General features: G+C 42.3%; 1 protein-coding gene across 1 annotated transcript; it reads right to left on the bottom strand.

Moving 5' to 3' along the window:
• Positions 1 to 795: 795 nt before the first annotated feature.
• Positions 796 to 8,964, bottom strand: lingo4b (leucine rich repeat and Ig domain containing 4b). The gene is made up of 3 exons (XM_079503968.1): positions 8,603 to 8,964; positions 4,658 to 4,771; positions 796 to 3,926 (listed from the first exon to the last, which is right to left on the bottom strand). The coding sequence occupies exon 3, from the start codon at positions 3,912 to 3,914 to the stop codon at positions 2,115 to 2,117; it is 1,800 nt and encodes a 599-aa protein (XP_079360094.1). The 5' UTR covers positions 3,915 to 3,926; positions 4,658 to 4,771; positions 8,603 to 8,964; the 3' UTR covers positions 796 to 2,114.
• Between the last annotated feature and the right edge of the window lie 17,737 nt (positions 8,965 to 26,701).

The following is a 26,701-nucleotide window of genomic DNA, read 5'->3' as shown; positions in this document are numbered from 1 at the left end:
CAGGTGAAAAGAAGCGGCTTGGACTTTTCATGCATAGAAGGAAGCATGAGGTCAGTCCGTTGCTCTCCCCAGGTTGGCAGAGGGAGTGTAGCGCCCAGGATTGCAAAAATTGCAAAAAATAAAAATAAAAAACATTAAAAAAAAGAGTTTTTCGTCACCCCTAAACCCCTTAATTCCTAAACTTCGTTGCCTTTTTTAAATTATTTTGCAAAACATTTTTGAATAGTTAAAATGGCCAGTCTACAAGCTCACAACGTGTCAATGATGTACATTGGCTAGTTGAACTATTCAAAAATGTTTTTCAAAATAGTAAAAAAAAAAAAAGGCAAAGAAGTTTAGGGATAAGGGGTTTAGCGGTGACGAAAATGGAGCCCCATGTTCTACTGGTATTTAGGTCTGGGACAGAGTATAGTCCAGAGTATGGAACCATCATACTGTACGTATCTCTGGGCATACAGTGTTTATTCCATCTATCAGATCATTAACTAACTAACTAACTATAAAATATACAGTATCATTGTATTCTCTGGAACTGCAAGGTCATCTGTCTGCTCTGATCACCTGAAGCAGGCCTCAGAGCTTTGAGATTAAGTTAGCTTAGTTCTGGGGGGGAAAACGGTTCTAATGCCATCTATGTAACAATAGCAGTTGAATCATTTTAAATAGAGCCCAAGAACGACCCACTGTAAGATTGACTTTGGGTAAACGTAATCTTTTTTGTTTTCTTTCATAATCACCTGTCACAGCTTGAGGAAAAGCACAGAGACGACACAAGTTTAAATATAGGCATTTAATACTTTGAAAATGCTACGTTTTAAGTGTATCTTACAAACAAGATAGTTAAAACAACATTTAAAATGTTATATGTGTGCACAATATATGCATACACACAGCTTTACATCCATTTTCATGGCATAACAAAGTATTGTTGATTTGTGCGTGCTGTACGTATACATTAAGTTTATACAGTATGCTACAAGAGTGACACTAATCCTCAGCAACAGATGAAGTGATAGAATAAGCCCAAGAGGACGAAGATGTCCTTGGTCTTTAATATCATTCAGATTTACAAGCCAGCAAAGGTTTGTTTATCACTGATTTCACATGAATGTTCTTCAGGCACATTTGTTATTCCTATGACTGTGGGTAAAAACTACATTAAAAGTTAGGTTACATTAATGTAAAAAGTAACAAGAATTCTCCTCAATCACCTGACAAAATCAGATAAAAAAAAGATTTTTTTAAAATGTGATCCAATCTGGACCTGAAACATGATTGCATCAAGTGTGAAATGACATTGGTATACATTCTTATATACATAGTATTATACAGTGTACCATCAACAAAATGGCACCACAATATTTATATACTGTATGGCTTTTCCAAAAGTGAAAAGTGAAATCAGAAACGTTTTGTCTAAGGTAATCTATTTCTATACATATATTTCAACGAACAGCATATTAGAGTTGCTCTTATATCATACTTTCATGGGAAACCGATGGTGTGGGGTTCCCCTCCGACCGAGTATGACGTAGTGAGACCAAAATGGCCACCATGTGTATATGGTCAGTTGCTGAGCTGACAGTCTCTGAAATGATCCCCTGAGGGTAAGCATAAATAGCAACTCTCGGGTCAAAGATCAAATGCTTGCTTGGCCTGACAGGTCAAGACATAAAGCCAAGCATACATTTTTAATGTGGATATTTAACAAAGCACACCTGATACGTTTGATGATATATGAAGAAAATGTATCAAACTTTTTTCATGTCATTCCCAAAGTCTATGATGTACTGTCAAAAGGCTTGATCTACAACTTTGCCTCATCACGATACTCCACAAAAACAAAATGCATGACAAACATGGGATGGATTTGCAGCCTCACAAAGCCGCTTTCTATTCTAGGCTCATGAGATATTCACCAGTTAGGTGACATAGTCAAGTGAGCACTGACATTTCAACTCTAAAATTAGAAGAGGACAAGCAATAGCCCAACAAACGGGCTTTGATTTGCCCTATGAAATACCAGAACCTTCTAATAGAGGTCTGAGACCTTGGATGTCCCAGCGGGGTCTCCGTAACACAGGAGGTGGTAGGGTCAATATTGAATTTTGGGTTTAGATCAGCTTCATGGTGAACCTGCCACCGTCCCCTCCATCCCCTCCCCCCATGGATGAACGGGGAACAAAGTCAATTGTTGCTGTGTGTTTGATCTGGCCTTTGCTCTGGCTCCAGAAGAACATGAAAACAAAACAAATTACCACAGAGCTGAGGAAGGACAGGAAGCCCATGGTGGTGGCAATGACCAATGTCTTAGCATCAAATGGGTATGGCTTTGCCATCTGAGCAGAGGAGTTGGCACTAGCTGAGTGTGATGACCCTTCTTCTGTAAGGAAGGGTGTGGTGCGGTTACGTGGGAAGCCCCTGACCTGCAGACTGACCATCAGGCTGTCATTGCCAGCTGCATTGCTTGCTGTGCACTGGTACATGCCGCTATCCTGAACCTGAGCGTAACGCACTTCTAGAGTACCATTCGTCAAAACCCTGATTCGGCCTATCAAAGAAAGCAAAGTTTTGCGGGCTGAGGTCCAGGTGATGGACGGGGCTGGATCACCATCAGCCTTGCAGAAGAAGAGGACAGTGGTGCCCTCTTCTACTCTAGCTTCCTGCGGCCTGTGATCCAGGACACGGGCTGGACGGCAGGTGAACAGCCTTGGGAGCTCCTTCTCTGAGAAGTCTCTGAATTCACGCTCTCGCACCATATCAGGAGATGAACAGGTAGGTTGACGCCCATCAAAGTTGAGCCGCAAACGCCTGCGTACCACCCAAAGCAGTCGGCAGTCACACGCCAAGGGATTCCCATCCAGTCTCAAAACCTGCAGGTTCCCAACTGAGTGGAAGGCACTCTCCTCCAAGGTGGTTAGCTGATTGGATGATACATTGAGCATGCGGAAATAGGCCAATCCCCTGAAGGCCCCCAGTGCTATTTGTAGCAGGTTGCCCCCTGCTAAGTGTAGCTCCTGGAGCCTCAGCAGGTCCCCCAACAGATTACCTTGTATACTTGTAATGGGGTTGGATGACAGGTCCAGGTAGCGTAGGTAGACCAGATGACGCAGCGCAGAGTAAGGAACTACACTGAGGTTACAGTTGCTGATGACAAGAGAGGTGAGATTGAGACCGAACAGGCTGTTGCTTGCAATAGTGTCTAACATTGGCCAGTTTGCGATCACAAGGCTCCGTAGGCGGTGGAGCCGGCGAAAAGCATTGTTAGGCAGTGCTGAGATGGTGAGGCGTAGCATCCGTAGAGTCGCCAGGCTCTGGAGCTGTGACAGTGCTTCGGTAGGGATGGAGGTCAGATTGCTGCGATCTAGATTAAGTTCCTGCAGGTTCTGCAGACCAATGAAGGCCCGCTGGGAGATGAATACCAAGTCATTCTCCCCAGCTTCCAGTGTTTGGAGGCCCACCATTTCCTTGAAGGTGAAGTCCAGGAAGACAAGAATCTCATTCTGACTGAGATCTAGAAGGTGCAGACGGGATAGACCTGAAAACACCCCAACTGGGAGGATTTTAAGTCTGTTGCTCTTAATGCAAAGAGCAACGAGGTTATGCAGGCCCTGGAAGGCTTCCACCTCTATCATAGAGATTACATTATCACTGAGGTCCAACTCTTGAAGTTGCGAAAAGCCAGAGAACTGGCGCCGTCCCAGAGTCTTAAGTTTATTGTGAGATAAGTCCAAAAACCTGGTGTCACTGGAAAAGCCCTCCGGCACTGAGGTGAAATGTCTTCCAGAGCAGTTCACTTCTGTGGTGTCAGGTCGACATGCACACCTTGAAGGACAGCTTGCTGCAGAAACATCCAATGCAAAGTGGAGCAGGATGCTCCAGGCCCCCCATCGGACAACACACTCCACAAACATCTTGTCTCCTGGCTGAAAAGGAAGACATAGTCAGAGGTGGTAATGCATGACAATTGATGCAGTGGTATTGTGGTATTTTATGCAGTAACATTTTGTCTGGCATCTTCAAAATATGGGATAAAATAATATCTAAAGTCAGATGCAGCATGCCTGTATTCTGTATTCATTTCATAAGAACGTAATAATAATAATAATAATAATAACTAGATAAAGTGCCCCTGGGGCACAGGTCTCCACCAGGGCAGGTCAGGTTGTGGCCTCCTGGTGGTCCTATAATAGGCCAATGTGAAAAGGGTGCCATTTCTTCTTACGCCTTGGATGGCAATTGGATGATTTGAGGCATTTTGTTCCAAAACATTTTTTTGCAAAATCAATGTGGTCTGTGAAAGATTTCACAGACTCATGATTTGAGGATTGAGGCCAATCCTGCAAACTTTGAAAGCCAATGTTAGCCAATTAGGATGGAATATGAAATATCGGACAGATCCGTCTGGAGTAATATCAAAAAAATTGTTTTTAAAAGTCGGCCTCCTCGTTGGCATCCAGGGAGCGTGTGTGCAAAATTTGGCATGGACCGGTGCCGGAGATTAGCCGGACGGACTCACACACACACGGACGGAGTGCAAAACATACTCTCTCCCCATGCCTTCGGCCTGGTGGAGACAATAATATACGTATTATTATTATTATCATGATAATTATTACATCGCATGTAGTTTGTTAAAATCTGTATTAAAACATACCGTTTGAATGTTGGGGTGCAGATTTTCATAACCAGTGGTGTGGTGGTAAAAAATGGAATTAGGCTGAAGTCTTCTGTAGAGATGAGGTTATGTTAACATGTTCTGGAGAATGGCCTGTTGAGAGGAGAGAGAAGAGAATCTTGAAGCAACATTAAAAATGCATGGATAGTGTTTTATAATCTAGAGAGTTCCACACATTTTTTTAGGTAAACCTCCAAAATGCAGTCTGACTCTGTACAGCAGGGGTGGGCAACTTTGACGATGGAGAGGGCCACTATATTTCCACACTCACTCCCTAGGGCCATATATTACTGTCGTAGCAAAAAATAGCCGATCTACAAGCTCAAAACGCGTCGCGCTGCGACGCGTTTTGAGCTTGTAGATCGGCTATTTTGACTATATTCGAATTGAAATCTTGAATAATTTTTTGCTTGAAAATTAACATTATGTAATTTCAAATGCCTTTAATTATACTTGTGTTGAGAATTGAGCTACTAATTTAGACTAATTAAAATTTAAGAAATTAAAGCGGGTCATGTTTGCATGTTGTGGAATTGTAACAGCTGAAACCAATATTATATCAGTATGCTGACATTAACCTGAGGGCCACATTAAGTGAAGGTGGGGGCCGCATGTGGCCCCCGGGCCACCAGTTGCCCACCCCTGCTGTACAGGATACTGTAAGTATTTCTTGCAGTGGCTTTGTAAGCCTCAGTCATTGTATACATTTGAATATCAAACTCAGTAAGCAGTTGAAATTCATGAGATGTACAGTACGTCTCTTTAATTCAGGCAATGAAATCCTAACATAACTGGTTATGAAAGAATGCTTCCCCTCCACATCCTGTCCACTCAGCAAGTCCTATCCTCACATCTATTCAGGCTGAATAAGTAGAGAAATAAATTAATAAACCATATCAAAGATCACATACTCTAAGCTCTTCAGTACTCTAAAGGCACTCACTAGTACATCCAGAGCCCTGCTCTCTGCTTATAGACGTGCACAAGGCACCTGAGGGCATGTGGTTTTAGGCAAACCAACAGGAATCCGGGTCAATGATTAGACGTGGTGGTGTACACTTTCAGAATAGGAAGCGTTTGATTTTAAATCAAATTATAACACTATAACACTGTGAAACAAACTGTAGAAAGTTTTCAACTTGTGAGAATGATGCCTTCTAACTTGCAATATCAATTTGGTAAATAAGGGAAAATACTCACAGGCACTAAAAAACAAATCAATGCGGCCTGTGCTATGAAAGACATAAACTGACAAATCAAAATTGAATGCATAAAAGCAGATGAAGAATTACTATATTCTTTCTTGCTCATACACTGCCACTGTTCCACTTAAGTGCTGGGACAATATTTGCTGTAATTTATACATTTTCTACCATGTCCAGAGCAACAAAGAGTAACTCATAAACTCTCAGCCTGCTACAGTGTGTGTCATATTTTATCTCACGCAGTTTTGAGAAAATAATGTAATTCAAGGCCACTCAAACCTGCCAATGCCATAGTCTCTCCACAATCCACAATCAGAGGACCTGCACATACCTTATTGTCGTACTTCCCTTAGGGCCTAAGGGAAGTACGACAATAAGGTATGTGCAGGCAGTTCTCAATAGGATATAGATAGAGGGTCTACTCTTTGGAATGCTGTTGATCCTAGACTGAAAAAATCTCCATCTCTGCTAGTCTTTAAAGCAAACTACAAACAAATACTCTTATCCAAAACGTAGTAGTTTCATTCACAGTTGGCTACATGTTTGAGTAGATCTGCAGATGGGTTGTTATTATGCTTGTAATATATTATAATGTTTGTAATATATAACTTATCATATACTGTGTGTATGTACTGCATGTAATTTTGTATTTAAGCATATCTATTTGAATGTATTACTGCTCCTGCACAATATATGTATGATTGTATGTAATTGTTTTTCCTGTTTTTAACCTTTTTATGTGCGAATAAATAAAACCTAAACCTAATTTATATTTATACCTCAGTGCAGCCTCTCCATCTAAATTGACAGCAGTGCCAGATCTTTACTTTGTCTTACATTTGCTTTGAAATGTGTAGAACCACTTGCGTCACTCTCATGCCAGATTTACTGTGCACATAGTCCTGAGGATGGAGGAACTTGCAACAATTTAAAAGTGTTGATCCCACTGTGCCATCTAGTGAAAGACAGAGACTGGCAGGTGTGCAATGCAATGTCATGTTGCCGGCTGGAGGATGTCTCATTGAGGCCGGGCTCTCAGTCCCTGTGCACACACACCCCACCCCCACCCCCATCCCAACCACACTGGGACAAGAAATTCTCCTGGCTCTGCAATACACCATCTAGAATCTAGGTAGGCTACATCTTAGCCAAAGCCAAGGATCATGACCCTGGAGTCACGGCAAGAGTTGACCCTGTCTGTCAAATTAGAAAGTGAGTGAATAAATGAATTTGGAATTTCTCACCCTCTGTGAATACTATAGTCACATGGTGTACTGTTACCAGTTAATTACACTAACTATTTTCTATTACAAATCCGCCTTGCACTTCTATTAGTGACACCATCAAGAATATAGAGGGGAATACCACTCATCGCCCAATGCCCATGGTCTGAAATAGCTCTATCTGTGAACAGGAACAACTCTCTGAAAGCCATTACACACCCTACTCTGAGCTACTCAAATGTGTGATGTTTAAAAGCATAGCACCAGGAGGCACTACAGAAAATCCAATACCAGACTGATTTAGTGACTACTATATGCGTCTTTAAGATTGTTCTTTAATAGTGTTATTAGTCAGTCCTGAACAAGAAAATACACCTCCTTCTCTCAGTCACCTTCAGCATCTTTCTAAATTAATTCTCAGACTTAATAACTGATGATATAGACTTGAATGCTCAGTTTTATGTTTTTTGGAGAGATTTGTCATACAGTAGCCTATATGGATTGGGCTGTCACAGGCCAAGATTTAAGAATCTTGTCCTTGAAGCTATATACTGTCTTATATTGTGGCCCTACCAGTGGATTGGATCTTGTAGTTTGGCTGTATTTAATTTGCTACAGCATGGCTAACCTCGTCACATATAGGGTCTAGTAGACCGATAACACGATAGTTTAAGTGACGGTAAACCTTTTGCATAACTCCTGCTTTAGCTCTTATCTCATAAACCCCTACAATGTCAAACACAAGCAATATCAAAGTCAAACAATAACCTTGACCTAGACAATCCTAATACAAACATTTTCATAATTGATCCATCTATTGATCATTCAGTTAATTTCTCCATTCAGTTTAAAATATGGTCAAAAAACATACCACTGAAGTTTCTTTAGCCCAGCACCCAGCCTGTTGATGTGCGTGTTCTACGTCCGCCCCAAAAAACATACCATACCATATACTATGGTATGCTCATCACACATTATCTAGACCCACCAAGAACTTGCTTAATTTATTTACCCAACAGTTAAAAACACATTTTAATTTTATAATATGGAATAAAGACCAGTTTTCATATTATGGTCATGTTGTAGTAGATAGCACATGTTAGAAATGTGTACATGATTTGATGCATCACTTAACTTATTTCCCATGGATTTTACAGACTGCACACAGCTGCAGATTCCCCTATTGTTTAACTGTTTGTTGTGTTCATCACATTGACCAAAGTGACTATGTTTGGTGCTCATCATCACATCCATTGCTGAAGTGAATGACGCACAGCAACAGTCTACTGCAAAAACATAAAAAATGCAGTGATTCCAAAATTAACTTGGGTTCTTCTCACTTCTGTAACGGCTCCATTACGGCTGCGTTGAAATGAGATTGCTCTATAAGCTCTAAGCTTTAAAGATTAATCTTATGTGACATTCCTCACGATTCCATTCTTCCATTGTGGGGACACACAACACGTCACACAACTTGTCAGACAGAGCAAACTTACTGACAACTTCAGATGAACAGTTCCATCGTAATACCACAGGTGTGTCACGTCTTATGGTGGAGGTGACTTCGGAGGGGCTGAAAGCGTGGAAGTCTGTTCATCCCAACTGAATTTGCTCTTTAAAACGCACGTCCCTCCCTAGTAGGAAAATGTGCACGCCACCACATATGACAGAGAATGCACAGTGAATGCCTTGCTGTACTTTCTACCACTTGTCTAAGTACTATTTTTAGTCCGTCGTGGTGTGAAAGAAAAGACCTTGGCTCAAATCCCAAAATTAAGGCAGCTGGAACAAAGCAACAGTGGAGAACAAAACAACAATCGAGATCACACGATGTGAGTGACTGTATGTGCACTGTTAGGGTCGCTGTATCTTTGTACTGTAGGTGACAGAGAGAGGGGAGAGAGGGGGCCGCTGGAGAGAGAGAAAGAGTATGGTTGCATACTCTGTGTGAGTATGAATTTGAGTTTGTGTGTGAGTGCATGCTTGTGTCATGCTTCTGTTTGCTAAAATGGGTCTCTGAATATGTGTGTGCTCACGCGCGTGTGCGTACGTGCATGTGTGCGGCTGCACGTGTGTGTGTGTGTGTGTGTGTGTGTGTGTGTGTGTGTGTGTGTGTGTGTGTGTGTGTGTGTGTGTGTGTGTGTGTGTGTGTGTGTGTGTGTGTGTGTGCGCGTGCGCGTGTGCGTGTGTGTGTGTGTACGTGTGAGTGAAAGACCGTTTCCTGGCACCTGCTGCTGTATGGTAGCCCCAGAGACATGCTCTAGCATGCGACCAGCATGTATTAAAAGGTGGGCAGAACAGCTGCTGGCCAGACAACAAGAAAACAACAGAGCTCTTAAAATGTGTGTGCATTGCCACATTGAACATGAGCATTGCCAGGGAAGGTGGGACAAGGGCTTAAAAACAACTCCTTAACTGTTTTTATGTAGCCTATAAAATGTAATTTTGTCCAATCTATATAATGCAATATATAACTTATACAATTGGGCTGCTCCTCTATTGATACATTAGATCCTGTGTCTAGGTGAGACATGACCTTTGACATAATCCTGTTTCTGGTTTGACAAAAAGTTTGACCTGAAGGTCAAGATTAAATGTGAGCAGGCAGCCAGGCTCGTAAAAAAAAAGCACCTGCGCAGGAGACGGGGGTTTCAAATCAATCCGGGCTAGAATAGGAAAGTTACATAGTACAGCTTTAAGCTGTAAGCCTTTTCTCGACAATCTTTTAAAAAGTCCCTTAAATGTAATGTAGGTCAATGAATACTAATACGAAACAGTAATGGTGCGTTTGTCTGATTTCATATTTTAAATTGGCATGCATGGTAAAGATAAAGAGGCACGTCGGTCTGGCTCATGTCTGTGACAAATATGATTATATTGATTGTGTGCCTCTGTGGGTTTTTGCATATTTGAAAAGTTTCCTTGGAACAGCTCACGCTTTTGAGATATGTTGTTGCCAATTTGCTGGGGAGCATATTGTTGGCTGCAAATGGATGTGTACCTGGTTATCTGTGCTGGTATGTGTGCCTTTGTCCATGTGTCTATTCTAGTCTGCTTGTATGAGAGGGAGTGTGGGAGATGGGAGAAAGACATAGGGGGAGACATATAGAAAGACAAAGACAGCAGAGCATCCTATGATGGAGAGTTGGGAGACATAGCCTACTGTAAATAGAGAAAAAGATTTATGCAAAATTATTTACAAATTTTGTTTGTTTGGCAGGCAGTGACAGAAGTGGGTCAGAAGACAGAACATTCGTACACTGTCTGCAATATTAATAATAGTACAAATGAATGAGAGAAGGGAATCTGTGCAGCCAGAGACTTGACAAACTAGAAAAAGTGCCCCTCGGGGCACAGGTCTCCACCAGGCCAGGTCAGGTTGTGGCCTCCTGGTGGCGCTATAATAGGCCAATGTGAAAAGGGTGCAATTTGTTCTTATGCCATTGATGGCAATTGGATGATTTGAGGCATTTTGTTCCAAAAATGTGTTTTGCAAAAATCCACCTGTTGGTGGCACTATAACAGGCCAATGTGAAAAGGGTGGGATATATTCCTCAGCCTAATAGGAGCTGTTCACGACGGACGGACACATGGATGGACAGACACACGGATGAACGGACACACGGACGGAGTGAAAAACATACTCTCTCCCCATGCCTTCGGCCTGGTGGAGACAATTAGGTTGTTTCAGCTAACAGCATTGATGGGTTGAGATTCTCAACCCATCAATGCTGTTAGCTGAAACAGAGAGCACATGAAGAAGGTCAATTGGTTTCAAACAAGAGGTGACTGATAGAAAGCAAGACATTCTGGCTTTAATTGGCTCAGTTTATAAAAGAAATGTGCATCCAACTCCTAATTTAATTTAAAATAGAGTCAAGCTTGCTTTTTCACTGAAAAGCGATCAACTACTTAATCCTCTCACACTATTGGACATGCAGGTGTTTACTCTTTGGCACACTTACCGGCCTACCTGCTAATCTGATGGGGCCAGTCCACAATCCCACCTTCATTCCAATTGAGCCAGCCAGCTATAATAGTGCAAAGGCTAAAGGGGGTCGACAAATCATTTGGAGTGCTGTGCCACTGCCAACACGACTAATGTGTCCATCCCTGTCAAAAGAGTGTTTTAGTAAGACACAGAAACCCTAGCTGCATCAGGATCACCATTCCTGGCTCCACCTGCTTTCTGATCCCTCTGGAAACATTAACACCATGTAGCCTGTATGTCTGTATCTAACAGGGATATAGCCAACATGGAGTGACAAATTGCTAATACACTTTGAATAAGATAACGATTATTGTTTGACGCTGAATTTGATTGAGTTATTTATTTTGTATTTATTTTTCTCTACTGCACTGTAATTGTCTCCACCAGGCCGAAGGCATGGGGAGAGAGTATGTTTTGCACTCCGTCCGTGTGTGTGTGTGTCCGTGTGTCCGTGTGTGTGTCCTTCCGTCCGTCTGTTACCAGCTAATCTCCGGCACCGTTAACCCGGTCGATGCCAAACTTTGCACACACACTCCCTGGATGCCAACGATGAACCTCTGCCCCACATTTTCCAGAACGGCCTGTTATAGCGCCACCAGGAGGCCGCTTTGTGCAAAACAAGTTTTTGGACAGTACACCTACAGATTTTGTCCAAACATCACACAAATTGGTACACAGTCTCTCTAGAGCCATTCAACGAAACAGGTCTTTCAGATTTCTCAGACTCCATCCTGATTGGCTAAGATTGGCTTCCAAAGTTCGCAGGAGTGCTCAGTTTCAAACAAAATGCTGCAAATCATGAACACATCATGTGATTTCCGTGAAATTGTGCACGCACATTCCCACTAGGCCGAGGAAGAAATGCCACATGAACATTTTCAACTCAGCCTCATGGTGGCGCTATAACTGGCCGAAAAGTGTTTTTACCTCTAACTGCATGGATCTGTGGATAACTTTGTATGCTCTCCCTAGAGGCCAAGGAAAAACCTTTGCCTGGAATTGTTCACATCTGCTCTTTATAGCGCCACCAGGAGGCCGACATATGTAAAACACATTTTCTAATATTACTCCTTCAGATTTTATCCAAATTTCACGCAAATCAGTACACATGTTCTCCATAGTCATGTGATCAAGACGGGTTTGTTTGATTTATCATAATCCACCCTCATTGGCTACGATTGGCTTCTAAACTTTTCAGGAGTAGCCTGCTTTGTACCCGTTTTGTACAAATCGCCACAACTACTCAACGCAGCGTCCGATTGCGGTGAAACTGTGCATGCATATTCCCACTAGGCTGAGGAAGAAATGCCACTTGACAGTTTTCGAATCAGCCTCATGGTGGCGCTACAACAGGCCAAGCCGCGTCTCACACACACACACACACACACACACACACACACACACACGTTTATATATTACTCCTACACATTTTGCCAAACATCACACACACTGGTGGAGACCTGTGCCCGGAAGGGCACTTTTTCTAGTTGTATCTGTTATTTTTACATCTTTTATTTTTATAAATCCTAATGTTTAATTGCTGTTGAAATGTGCTATACAAATCAATTTGCCTAGCTTTGCCTTGCCTTGCATCGTATTCAGGAACATTTGGCATAAATGGCTGATAAGCTCACAACGTTACGTGTCACGATGTAAAGTAATATTTACTGTAAGATCTGTAACTCTGAGAGTTATGGCGGCCCTTAATTGAAATTAAAACATTTGAGTAACACTGCATTAAAAACTCTACTCTGTAGAATGCTATCTTTGTATAACATCATGAAGCATTTATTGATATAAGCTGCAGGCCAGTGACATTCAATTCTTAACGCAAGGTTTCATACCCCACTGGTCTGGTACTGAACGTATTATCTCTCTATTCATCTATGAAGACATGTGGATGGTGAACTTCAAATCAAATGACTATGTGACCTGGATATTCCTTTTGTATGCAGCAGGCAACATATTCTGTCCTGTATAGACCTTCTTTGTTCCTCTAAATGGGTCTAGAAATGGACAGAAAGCAAACAAGAAATGCTGCCCTTTGAGATATTTGACCCGAGTGTTTGAGAGTGCTGCCCTTTTGGTGTACATGTAGAAAAACAAGATCAATTGGTTTTAAACTGATGCTAATCTTATTGCCTTATAAATGCAAATAAAAACATAGACTCTCCAACAAGGCCTTGCCTTTTGCCAGCCATGTTTCTGAATAAGAATTTGTTCTTGTTTGTTTTGCCTGGTTAAATAATAATAATAATACAAATAAAAAATAAACTTGATGTGCATGTGTGTCATTCCAAACTCACAGATATATTCATGTGCTCTTAGTCTGTTGTTAAAGGTCGGTTGCGGTAGTGGAGTCGAAGCTGCAGTAACATTGTCAGAGGACATTCTCTTTGTTTTTCCCTAATGGGACAGTGACTCTGCAAGCAGTCCGACTCCTGCCTCCTGGAAATTGTATAATTATGATTTAAATGTGCTTAAAATCAGATCTGACTTCCGCTGTGAGTCACAAATCACAGTGATATAAGAAATGCCATATTCATCTGAGTATAATCGATTCCGGTCTGGTCTGGTCAACTATTACAACAACTCCAGATAAATCGTTCCATAACAAGGAGACGAACATACTTCCTGAGCACAAAATGTCCTCTGATTAAATTGCCTATTTGGCAGAGTCCCAGGCCTCACATCCTTGGCACTCTCTTGATGATGATGTGGCTCCCCAGCCATACTTCACCACCATTATATCTTTCCTCTTTATGACAGGAAGAGAGAAGACTGACTGCCTGTCTGAGTTTACCTCTCCCCTGTGACTAAACTGTTACTCCTATAACTTTATCAGACTGCAGGTCTGAGAGTCGGTGAGACAAAGACACACACACACACACACACACACACACACACACACACACACACACACACGTAGAATATATGTACAGCAACAATTTCACCATGCATTTGACTTTAGAAAATCTAAATAGTGTTAATTCATGCCCTTTCATTAAAAGTATAAGCTCGCTATCGCTAAAGATTATTCAATTATAGGCTGTCACCATAAAAAAGGTCAAATAAAATATTCAGAACCATATATAGTCCAAGTCACAAGTAGGCTACTGACTGAGATTAAATTAACTTTAGGCTAGTGGAGCGAAAACGAAAATGCATTGTCGTGAGTCTGGCTGTGGTTTTCTGCTCAAGACTGCACGCAGCCTAAATCAGCTGGCTATTAAGAAGTAGGCTAGCCTAAACAACAGATTTCAGAAGTAATTAAACAACTTACCAGTTTGAAGGTGCATGAAGGTTACTGCAGATGCTATAACGTACCCATTCACGTTGTCACATGTACAGCCCCACAAAACGATCTTATAGGATTTCCCAGTGTTTCTGACTGCATGTTTCGCAAGATTTGGAAACATCTGCCTTGAGAGACTCTCAATTTAATTCGCCCTCCTTTTCTTCATTAATTTCTTGCGGCTGCAGAACCCCGGGGAGTTTCAGTATAATTACGATACTGAAATAATTTGGGTCGACTTCTTTATTCTCTTGTGATGCTTCAGAAAGCCCGCCTTCCTTCTCGATCCGTGGTGCTGATGCTGATCCACGCACATGATCTGTTTACAGTTTACAGTCGCCTGCCGTCCGGAGTGCTTTACCGCACGTCAACTACAAGTGAGAAAACTGATTGATTTATAACACCCAGGTCGCAGCCCGTCCACACGAGAGGGTTTCGTCGAAGAGCCATAACAAAGAAACTGTTGAAAACATCAAGAGTGCAAATATATGGTGGCAAATACTGGCAATGCCCAAACTATATAAGCTTTGACGGGATTTGTGATTTTTTTTCCTTTTCCCATAAATCCGATTGACTCAGCTGAGTGGGTGCTGGAATCAGTCCAGGTCAGGACATTATTATCACGTTCACGTATGGAATGCAATGCATGATCAGCCAAATCTCTCTCTCTCACACACACACACACACACACACACACACACACACACACACACACACACACACACGCACACGCACGCACTCTCACGCACACGCGCGCGCGCGCACACACACACACACACACACACACACACACACACACACACACACACACACACACACACACACACACACACACACTGCCACCACTACACCACTTGTGCTGATTCATCACTGTCAAATATTTAGGCTACAGCGGGAAACAAAAAATATATCCACCATAATATCTATATCTTGAAAACCCAGAAAAATCTTCACGTTCAACCATAGTAGGCTATACAATCTGCATACAAATCTATATATAACATAGGCCTATACTGCATGCAGCCTTTATGTGCAGTCCTCTGTGAGGGGGCGATATACAAGGACAGAGAGGGTCCTTTTGTCACTATACATACAGACAGTATAGGCTATATGTGCTGAATATAAGACTACATTTCTTTTCAATGGAAATATCCTAAAAAATCACACCCGTGTGAAGTGAAGCTCTTATCATCGTACATCATCCAAAAAAAATATTCAATGTATTTAATGTATTTAATGTATTTAATGTTATTATATATATATATATATATATATATATATATATATATATATATATAACTGAATTAAAACAGTTGCACTGTGTTTAGAAAAGTATATATTTGCTCCTCCACATATGACGTAAATTATCCTTTCATTGTCAGTGTCAGTGCCACAAAAAGCTGATTTGTTCAGACACATATGACGTAAATTCTCCTTTCATTTGTCAATGGCAAATGTGACACGTGTTGTGACGAAAGGCTGTAGGAGGGTCTAGTGCCCCTCAAAAACTGGGTCGTATTATAATCGGGGACTATGTTTCGGCTTAATGTCTAACTACCACATGCTGTTTATATTTCTGACTAATAAAGCATTCAGTCAAATATCAATCGAAATTACAAAATACTGTTCCTGAAGAAACAGTGTGGGCTCGAGTAGCTCCCTCTCCCTATACTCGATGATGAGTATTGATCATCTCTCTCAGCATCAACAAGACCAAGGAGCTGATCGTAGACAACAAGAAGAGAGGAGAGAGGATGGATCCCATCTACATCAATTCTTCCGCAGTAGAGTCAGCAGCTTCAAGTTCTTCAATGTCCACATCATTGAGGAGATCTCCTGGGATGAGCACACTGTCTGTGTGGTACAAAAGTCACAGGAATACATCTTTAGCCTAGATTCTACATGCCTTCTACAGAGGCACGGGCACCACTGTGAAAATTCTGCTCTCAACTGCAAAGCACTGCAGACAGTCGTGTGGGCAGCCCAGAGCATCAGTGGATGTGAGCTTCCCTCCATTCATGCTGGCCATTGTGTCAGTATGCAGGATTATCGACAAGGATCCTAACCACCCTAACAATGGATTGTTTCATGGCCCGGACCAGTATATGATCTATATTGACCGGGCCCAAGGGTTCAAACTTTTAATCCCTATAGCCTAGCATTGATTGATTGATTGAAATATGTATTAACAGTTTGCAGAATTACAGTACATTTCAAGCACAACTCAATACAAAGACTGTTAACTGTGAGTGGACGACCCAATAAAGCATTACACTTGTTTACAAGAGGGTCCACCTTGTTCAATTCATCAAAACATTTAGAGACGTACAAATATACACTTATAGCCAAAGAACAGAACAGGAATTCATCATAATGGAGGTAAAAAGGGAAAAGAAACGAGGGGGAAAAGGGGTGGAAGGGTGGGGGGGGGGGGGATTCAGATTTTACGGGGGCCAGTTTCGAATTGTCGTCCGTAGGTGCCCTTTGAGAGCGGTTTTGAAGGAGTCAAGGGATTCACATGTAGGTCGTTCCACATTTTGGTGGCATTTTTAGGTGGGTCATGGTTTAACTTTAAGGCCAATAGTCATATTTAGTTTGTTTTGGGAGGTCTGAAGCTTGGAGAACCAAGATCGAGGTGCAAGTATACTATGAAGGCTGCACCTAGATGAGTCGTAAGAGCACTTTTGTCGACAAAAGAGCAATCACACATGCACACACGTGCGCGCACTGCGCGGCATGCATGCACATTGCACGCAGCCACGCACGCAGCCACGCACGCAGCCAAGCACGCAGGCACGCACGCAGCCACGCAGCCACGCAGCCACGCACGCACGCAGCCACGCACGCACGCACGCACGCACGCACGCACGCACGCACGCACGCAGCCACGCACGCAGCCACGCACGCACGCAGCCACGCACGCACGCACACACACGTTTTCAGATGAATACATGAGATAGGTTACATCTTGGCTCCCGTAGGGAAACTCTAGATTGGGGTTCAACCTTGCGTTCCATTTTAATTCATCTTCATCTGCTTGCCTGTGGTTCACTGATTGGAGCCGGCGAGCCTTGCACTGCCTGTCTTCCCCGAAGCATTGAGCATCTGCCAAGAGATGCTTCTCCTGACAGACACAAGGATGAATGCTTTTTTCATACAGAGGCAGGTGCAGGAGGTTAAGTTTAACAACAAATAAACCTGTTAATTGTGGGCCGGCTGCCTGGGAGGCCTTGTCAAAATCCTTTTTTGTATAGCCTGTATACTCAGAAATCTGTCTCAATAGAACTGATCAAAAATGCACAACACACTTGCATACTGCTTTGTGATGACTGTGCACTCTGCAAGCAATTTTACTGTAACAGGTGTCCAAATGTGCCAGAAAAAATGCTTCTATTCATCCAGTTGGGAATGTTAAAATGTATTTTATCTCTGCGGTATGTGAGTGCCATTGAGTGAAAAACATACACTTTGTCAACTTTACAAATTCAAGGGGGGCCTCTAGAAAATTGGGCCAACTGAGACTGTTTCAGAGCCCATGCCTTGAATTTCAAAAGCTGAACCAGTCAAAGTAAGCCCCTTGGTGTTTGCTGTTCATTCTGGTTGCCCATGGGCCATGGCCCCTGCCTGGACCTTCTACAATCTAGATTCTAGAACATGGGTGGGCAAACTTTTTGCCGATCTTCTTAGCCATTTTTCAAGGCAGTGAGATCTCCACCACTTTTATGTCTTATAGCCTGTTTTTCAACTAATGTAAATATAAGTCAATAATTTAATTTACAAAAGGAACATTCTTTTCCAGTTTTTCATGTATTTATGAGGTTCATGATGTATTTATGAGGTTCATGATGTTCCTGGAGAACATCATGGAAGAAGCACTCCAAGAGTTCCACATCTCCATATCCATCGGAGGAAGACCCATCTCCAATCTCCGCTTCGCAGATGACATCATGGGGAAAAGCGAAGCCGAACTCCAGGAACTCACCACCAGACTGGAAGAGGTATAGCGAGAGCGTATGGCATGGAGATAAGCGAAGAGAAGAGCAAGATCCTGGTCATCAGCCACAACCAATTAACACCAACCAACATCATAATGAATGGGCAAAACCTGGAAGCAGTAAAGGATTTAAAATATCTCGGGTCTTATGTGAGTGAGGATGGCAGCTCCACAAAGGAAATAAGAACAAGAATCGGCATAACAACATCAGCCATGACAAAACTTGCCAGAGTATGCAGAAGCAACACCATCAGCTTCCCCACCCGATCCCCAAGAAATCAAGCCATAGTATGGGCTACAATCAGCAAGCATCCATTCCATACGAATGGTGATAGTTGGATCCAATCGCCCCAACCAGTTGGGTGGGTTGGGGGAAATCAGCCTTTTCTTTGGGTGATTCAATGTTAAGATGTATCTAGGCTATCATATATTTATCATCTATCATTTATCATTTATCATTTATCAGCATAAATACAAAATAATGTCGTTCAATGTTAAGAGACAGCACATATCTTAACATTGAACGACATTATTTTGTATTTATGATGATAAATGATAAATGATAGATGATAAATATATGATAGCCTAGATACATCTTAACATTGAATCACCCAAAGAAAAGGCTGATTTCCCCCAACCCACCCAACTGGTTGGGGCGATTGGATCCAACTATCACCATTCGTATGGAATGGATGCTTGCTGATTGGAGCCCATACTATGGCTTGATTTCTTGGGGATCGGGATCGGGTGCGGCTTCCCGGTGAAGGTCAGACTGTACAAGTCACTTGTACTCTCCACCCTACTCTATGGTTGCGAGAGCTGGACACTCACAGTGGACACTGAGCGCAGAATACAGTCCTTCGAGAACAAGTGCTACAGAAGGATGCTACACATATCATATAAAGAGCACCGGACAAACGACTACGTTAGACAGATAGTCACCACCCATGCTGGAGAACAGGAGCCCCTATACTCTCAACAGTAAAGCGTCGCAAACTGGCCTGGTATGGTCATGTCACAAGGCATACCTTGCCGTCAAAGACCATCCTACAGGGGACAGTGGAGGGGAAGCGGAGAAGAGGCAGGCAGAAAAAGTCCTGGATGGACAACATCAGGGAATGGACTGGCTGCAGCTTCCAGACCCTGCTACGCACAGCTGAAGACCGCCCAAGCATCCACCATGACACCCCTACGGCCCCCTAGGCCATGGGATGAGTATGAGTAAGTAAGAATGAGGTGATTCATCTTTTGATGAATTGAACATGGTGGACCCTGTTGAAAACAAGTGTAATGCTTAATTGGGTCGTCCGTGCACTCACAGTTAACAGCCTTTGTATTGAGTTTGTGCTCGAAATGTACTGTAATTCTGCAAACTGTTAATAAATATTTCAATCAATCAAAAAAAACAGCATAAACTCAGTATAGACCCCTTGGTGTGGTTATGTGCAATGATGTCTTCCCTTTGTTTTTAGGGTCTTCCTGGAGGCTGAAACCTTGACAGTCAAACGTGCCAATGAAAAAAACAGTGATATAGTGACATCACAATATCATCCCCTGCCCTAACCCCTCCCCCTTTATCATACAACAACAGCTGTGGTGTGGCTTCAGTTCAGGTGGATCACCACCCATCACCACCCACCAGGCAAACCAGGCATACTTAATGAACTGATGGGCGTGTCCACATAAAAATGACATTTTAACAAATACTGTACACTTTTTTGAAAAATGTATTTCTCCATATATAATAAGAAATACCTGATGTTTTAGGGTGGAAAAAATCACGGCAATCCATCTTTAATATAATAAAGGCAAGATAAATTATGAAAAAGGTATTAGGCACATCAAATAATAATGCATTACTGATGATACCACTTCATGCAGTTTCATACATTTCTTTCTTTCTTTTTCTCAGTAAGCCTTCGGGCTGGAAATATATAGGCCTAGTCAACTAGAAAACGTGCCCCTCGGGGTGTGTTTCTCATGGTGGCGCTATATATCAGGCAGATGTGAAAAATGCAGGGCAAAGGTTTTTCCAAGCCCCCAGTAAGGCTATCCAACATTGAAGCTGCCACTACCTACTGGTGAAATGTGGAATTGCAGCACTTTCATCATGGAGGTGGACGGACGTTCATGTCACGTGCGTAAGCCCGGACCTCAACTTTGAGGTCCGGGGCTAGGCTAGGCTAAACTTCCGCTCGCTCGAGCCATTGAGTTATAATTGTGAGTGTGTATGCAGAGTTTGGCATCGACCGGGCCAACGGTGCCGGAGCTACACGGACGGACAACATGTCACATGGTCACTCAACTGATAAGGGTTCATCCTCCTGCGAGCATCAATGTGTTCCGCAATGTGCCAATTACATTTTGATATATTGTGTAAGGTGTGGTGTGGGGGGGGGGCTCAGGCTCTAGCCCTGTTACAAATGGATAAATTAACTGTTACTGTGTAATTGCAAGTTATATTAAGGGTTTTAATAGGCTTCCATTAAGCAATGTTCCGTATATATGCAACATTGGACAGGTTCTCAGTCAAGAACAGTTAACCGCATTCGTATTCTGGAAAAAACTTTGGCAAAAAAATCGCAGATCTACAAGTTCACAACACGTCATGTTGCGACACATGTTTTCAGCAAAGATATTTTGTAGAGTGAAAACAGAAAAGTCTCAATTATCACTAGTATAGAGCCCAAATGGATTCAGGTCAACCAAGTGGTTAAAGCTGCAATCCATAACCTTCCGACAGGGATTTGAACGTGAGTCTCCCATGTGGGACTTTAGATTCAACCCATTATTTAAAAAGAAATCTAGTGTTTCAATTTGGGCTAGAACTAGGTTTTGGAATTTAGTTTTTTAGTCATTTTGCTATATTTTGTGTAATGAATTTGTTATTGAGGGGTAACCAGTATTATGTGATGTATTATGTAGGCTCAGTCTCACTTTTAGGATTATGATTTCCCAGCTATAATAACTCCTCTTCCTTTTTCTCCTCCTTTTTCTACATGTTGAATAAACTGACACCTTTGTTACATCAGCCTCTGCATGGTTCTGTTCATTCACCTGTACCAAATTGGGGAACCTAAACTGATATCTATATTCAGTTACATTGTCCAGCAGTATATGGTTAATGCTATGATTAATGTGTTTGTATAGGATTTCTGGCTCCTATTTGGGTTGGCGTAGTCATTTCATAATATAGCCCTGCTACAAAAATAAGTTCTGGATTTCAGCTCTAATATTTAGAGAACACAAAGGAGAGCACAGGGTCAGAGTCAGACTGTTAGTTTGTTTAGAAACGAATACAAAGGCTAAAGTAAAGTTGCAATCTACATGTAATGCTGCATACGTCAGTGCTTTGGGAGAACATAGTCTTGGCAAACTCCAGAAGGCCTTAATTAGATTTTGTCCCTGGAGGGACAGTCTGTGAAATTAATATAGGGAATTGGAGCCAATTCTCAATTATTACAATGCTTGATCTTTGCACCCATTCTGAGACTATTAAATTCCTAAAAGTAACACAAACAAGAAAGTAGCCTGCATGTCACTAAAGACATAAAATTGTAGGTTGTGTTTTCCGTTAGTTTTTTTACAGATATCTACAATTATATCATAGCAGTTGTAGAATGGAAAAATGTGTAACACATTTTTTTTTCATTCAATAGCAAATTAAATAGAATGGTCTGCAGACGGAAATGTGATCAATTGACAATTATTGTGTCTGTCTGATCACATTTCCAGAGACTAATAAACGGTTACAGTAAACTTCACTGCATCTACATACTACTGTTTGTTTCCTTAAAATCACACCTGTGTGAAGTGAGTGGTGCAACTCTGTGTGGGGGTCCCCGGGGGGTTCCAGACCCAGGGTGCCGGCCCGGTTCCGGCAGCCAGGGACGGACCCAGGGACACACATAGCTCCGTAAGGGAGTGGTTGCACCACTGTGTGTGTGTGTGTGTGCGTGTGTGTGTGCGTGTGTGTGTGCGTGTGTGTGTGTGTGTGTGTGTGTGTGTGTGTGTGTGTGTGTGTGTGTGTGTGTGTGTGTGTGTGTGTGTGTGTGCGCATGCTCGTGCGTGCGCATGCTTGTGCGTGTGTGTGTGTTGCTTATAAACATTTCTCCATTTACAACACCTGCCAATAATGCCCAGTTGGTAGATGAGAAGTAAGGACTGCCATCGACCGGCTGCTTGTGGGTAGATGGTTGTCTAGCCATAAATACTGTAAAGGGATTATTGTTTGGTGTGTTGGTCCACCATCGTTTGTATAATTAAAACAATTGACAAAACACACACAATACTCTTCCTCAATCCAATATTGTCTCAATTTTGGATAAGTGCATTAAGTGGGCACAATTTGTATAATTATTTTGTTCTGAAAGTGTCAAAATAGCCTCTAACTAAAACCTAAAAGTACATTAATGACTTTTGAAAGTAACACTGTTGCTATTCCATAGATCAAAGCATACAAGAGCTAGCAGGACTTTTAGCTTTTAAACCCCTGTTGTGACCACAGCTGTTGCTTCATGTGGCCTCCCTAATGAGCATCCACATAAGCGGGTGATCAGATATTCTTTATGTTCAAATACTGGCACCACTATAAAGTGAACAACTTGAACTACAGCCCCCCCAGCTCATTTAATTGTCTTGTGTCAGCACTGTGAATTTGACCCCAATCTAAAAATAACGCATTAGACACAGGAGCATGAGATAAACATCACTTTAACTCAATCTTGTGTTGGACTATATACATTACATTATAGTATACTTCATTGACTGGAGTCCCCCACAGTCTAAAATAGGCCCCCTCCAAAATAGCCGATCTACAAGCTCACAAGCTGTCGCAATGTGATGAGCTTGTATAGATGTCTGGTTTTGCTAAATGTTCACCCCAGAAAAGGTACACTAGGCTTCATGTGTTTAATCCCTATATGAATTGAATACACAGGACCACAATGGAAATAAGCCCTCAGGCTTTTTGTGTTATCCTTTTAGCACCATTGTATAATTGTATAATCGATCAATCGTAAAATCAATCAATCAATCAAAAAGGGTACGTTTGGAGATGGCTTAGCATTTGGCCGATCAACCCTTGGGAAAATTATAAATGTGTGCTGGCAGCCTGTGTTCTTCATTTTGTCCATGTGATATGAGGGTTGTTTTCTGCTCGGAATAAACACTAATCCTTTAAACATTTAAGAGCACATCATTTATGTGCACATCAACTGAAGACAAACATGCAGCAGCAAAGCCAAATAAAATTACTAGATGACAGGAATCATGAATGGCTTTGTTTGTGTGCCAGTCTCTAACAGGATTCGTTGATCATTTTCTCCTCAGCACGTGACAGGGCTCAATGAAGAAGCCGTGCTGTGCTGACGTAATATTGAAAGCCTCTAAGGTTAACTGAGGCAGAACAGCTGTGCCAATATTCATTCATGATTGTTGAGCATATATGAGACAGTTAGGATAGACAATATCAATCATTCAGGCGTTTACCCCAGGTATTAGTTGTCAAACAAAACAGCCTGTCCAGTGTGTAGCTAAATAAATAAAAGTATTAAATGTATATATTTTTTGGCCATGCAAAGCTGCAATCTGAAACTTATTTGAATGAATAATGTAGGTGTGTAGTGTAGTGGTGTACGTATTTGTATGTGGCAGAATTCAGAATTTGGCCCCTTGTACATGTGGCTTCAGATGATTTCTCTTTGATATATGTAACAGTCTATGTTACAGGGGGCACAGTGGTGCAGTAGGTATAGTGCTTTCTGTGTGGAGTTTGCGTGTTCTCCCCGTCTCCCCTAGGGTAGGTAGTATAGGTACACTCACAAAAAACATGCAGTAATCTCTAAACTGCCTCCCCCTGGCCAGCCGGGGTGCCTGATGGAGGCCCCTGGCCAGCCAGGGAGCTTGATCGAGGGGAATAACGTGTTCCTTCCATGCGCTATGTCCAACCAGGGAAACTCCCCCTGTCAGGTGAAAAGAAGCGGCTTGGACTCCTCATGCATTGAAGCGTGAGGTCAGTCCTTTGCTCTCCCCAGGTTGGCAGAGGGAGTGTAGCAGTCCAGCATTACATTAGACAATTGACACTGGGTGAAAAAAATGGGTTACAAAAATCATGGGATAAAAAAAAAAGTAAGAAAAAAGGCCCTTTCAGAAATATGACAAATAAAAAGGTATACAAAAAAAGAACACCCAGACCTGAATGCATAACCCCAGGTAATGGAACAAGACAACGCTTGGTGTCTAAAGCTCTGAACTCGTCAGTGAAAAGAGCATAATGAGGATTTAAAGGCTTTACGTTGCTTTCAATAGATTGGCAGGTGGGAACAAAACATAAAATGGCAGTGACAAAGCCGCTGCTTTACTGTTATGATCCACAGTGCATGCATTCTCATCTGAATTTTATTTAGATTTAAGTTATTACGTTAATCACAGCCACAGGAGGCCATGTGGATCAGGGTGCATATAGAACGTGGGATGTCACTGCAGGGCTATGATGGCTATCTCTGTAGAAACCCACCAAGATTTAAGATTACTTCTTGTTATTAGTTACTCAACTGAGTAAGTTGCTATCCCGTGACGGTCTGAGTCAGCACGTTGGTCATATGATGGAAGCAGATGCTCCTGTGAGCTGTGTTGCTTTCAGTCTTGAGGTGGGCTTTGATGACGTGTATTCTTAACAGGAAACAGATGTAACACCCACTCCTCTCCAGTCTCAGTAACAGAGAGGGAGGGAAGGAAGGAAATTGGGAGAGGAAAGAACTGGTCTTTACATTATGTTCAGGGTACATACACCGTAGGCAGAGTCACATTTAACACAAAATCAATTCACCTCAATAAGATAATGGCCACCACTGATCACATCAATATATGCATGTGGGTTCTTCAGCAGTTAGGGAAGACAGACAAGCTCTCCACATCAACCAATATTAAACTGGTAGAATTGTACAATGTTCCACCATAAGAGTAAGGCTTTTAGTTACCACTTCAATTAAATATATTGGCTTATGAATCTATCATCAACCAAACACACACACACACACACACACACACACACACACACACACACACACACACACACACACACACACACACACACACACACACACACACACACACACACACACACACACACACACACACACACACACACACACACACACACACACACACACACACACACACACAGGTCATGACCTGCTAGCTGATGGTAAGTTCTATGGTGCTGAGAGGGGGATGGGTTGATGGATGGTGGAGATGATGATCTCTGGTCTCATTATCTAGAGTGGTTTGCTCCTGGAACCTGAAGTAAGTGTCTTCAAAGAGCTTAAGGTCCACTCTCATGCCTGCTGGAATGCACCAAGCAGATGCTCCAATATACTACAAGAACCCCATAGATCTTATATTATAGTAAGTGATCTTTGATAAGAGCAAGGCCCAATGCAAGGCAGCAGGGACGTAGCGTGGCTGCTTTCGCCGTTTCCGAGGACGCACACAGGGGTGCTCGTTATTATGTTGCAGAGCCACGGAGAAAATTGTTATTATGAGGGTCGGCTTGGCACTTTTTGGCACATTTTGTTGCCCCTCTCGGCGTGTTGCCCTATTCGAAGTGCATATTGTGCGTATACGTAACAACGGCGCTGCAAGGCGGGTTTATTTGTAAAGTACAATTAAGAGAATAGAACAGAAAATATGAGAATAAAGTCACAGTGCAGCACAATAAATTTACAAAACATGCAACAGCAATCAGAAGTCTTCAGCAACCCTACCCAATAGTACCCATTGATCGAGGCAACAGCATTATACAGCACATGCTGTGTTGCTGAGGGACTAATCATTTATAATCAAACGGTATTGATGAGTGGGTACTCACTGTCCATTTGGGACTGGAATACAAAACCTACATTTTGGCTCCAGCCCTGAATCCTGGCGATTCAGGTTTGGTGACGCTGTCTACGGCTGCGTCAGTCTCGATCGAAAAGGGGAGGGCTTTCAGTCTGAATAATTAAGTGAAACGTCAGGCTACTTTAGTAGAGGTTTGGGTTGTGTAATTGGCTGAAGAGCTGACAGGCTCAAAATGTCATGTTCACTATGGTGTAAGGAACCTTAATTCATATTTTTTAAGATTTGGAGCATATTACTCAGTGTGCGGACCTTACATTTTGTTCTACTGTTACTACCTCGGCCCGGCACCTGGCTTTAAGCAAGTGGATGTGCGTGCTTAGTTGTAGCCTATACCTTTTTGGGTTGTGTATAGCAGGAGCTTCCGGCTCTGGGGCGTCTGTATCTCAACGGAAGGCAACATGGAGGCAACGGGA

The sequence above is a fragment of the Electrona antarctica genome, assembly GCF_951216825.1.
Source record: "Electrona antarctica genome assembly, chromosome: 6".
Taxonomy (NCBI): Eukaryota; Metazoa; Chordata; class Actinopteri; order Myctophiformes; family Myctophidae; genus Electrona; species Electrona antarctica.
Note: the sequence above shows the minus strand (reverse complement) of the source record. Positions and strands in the feature narration are given on the sequence as shown.

Bases quoted from the DNA above. Each gene is read 5' to 3' on its own strand.
- lingo4b (XM_079503968.1), bottom strand. From the start codon at position 3,914: ATGTTTGTGGAGTGTGTTGTCCGATGGGGGGCCTGGAGCATCCTGCTC.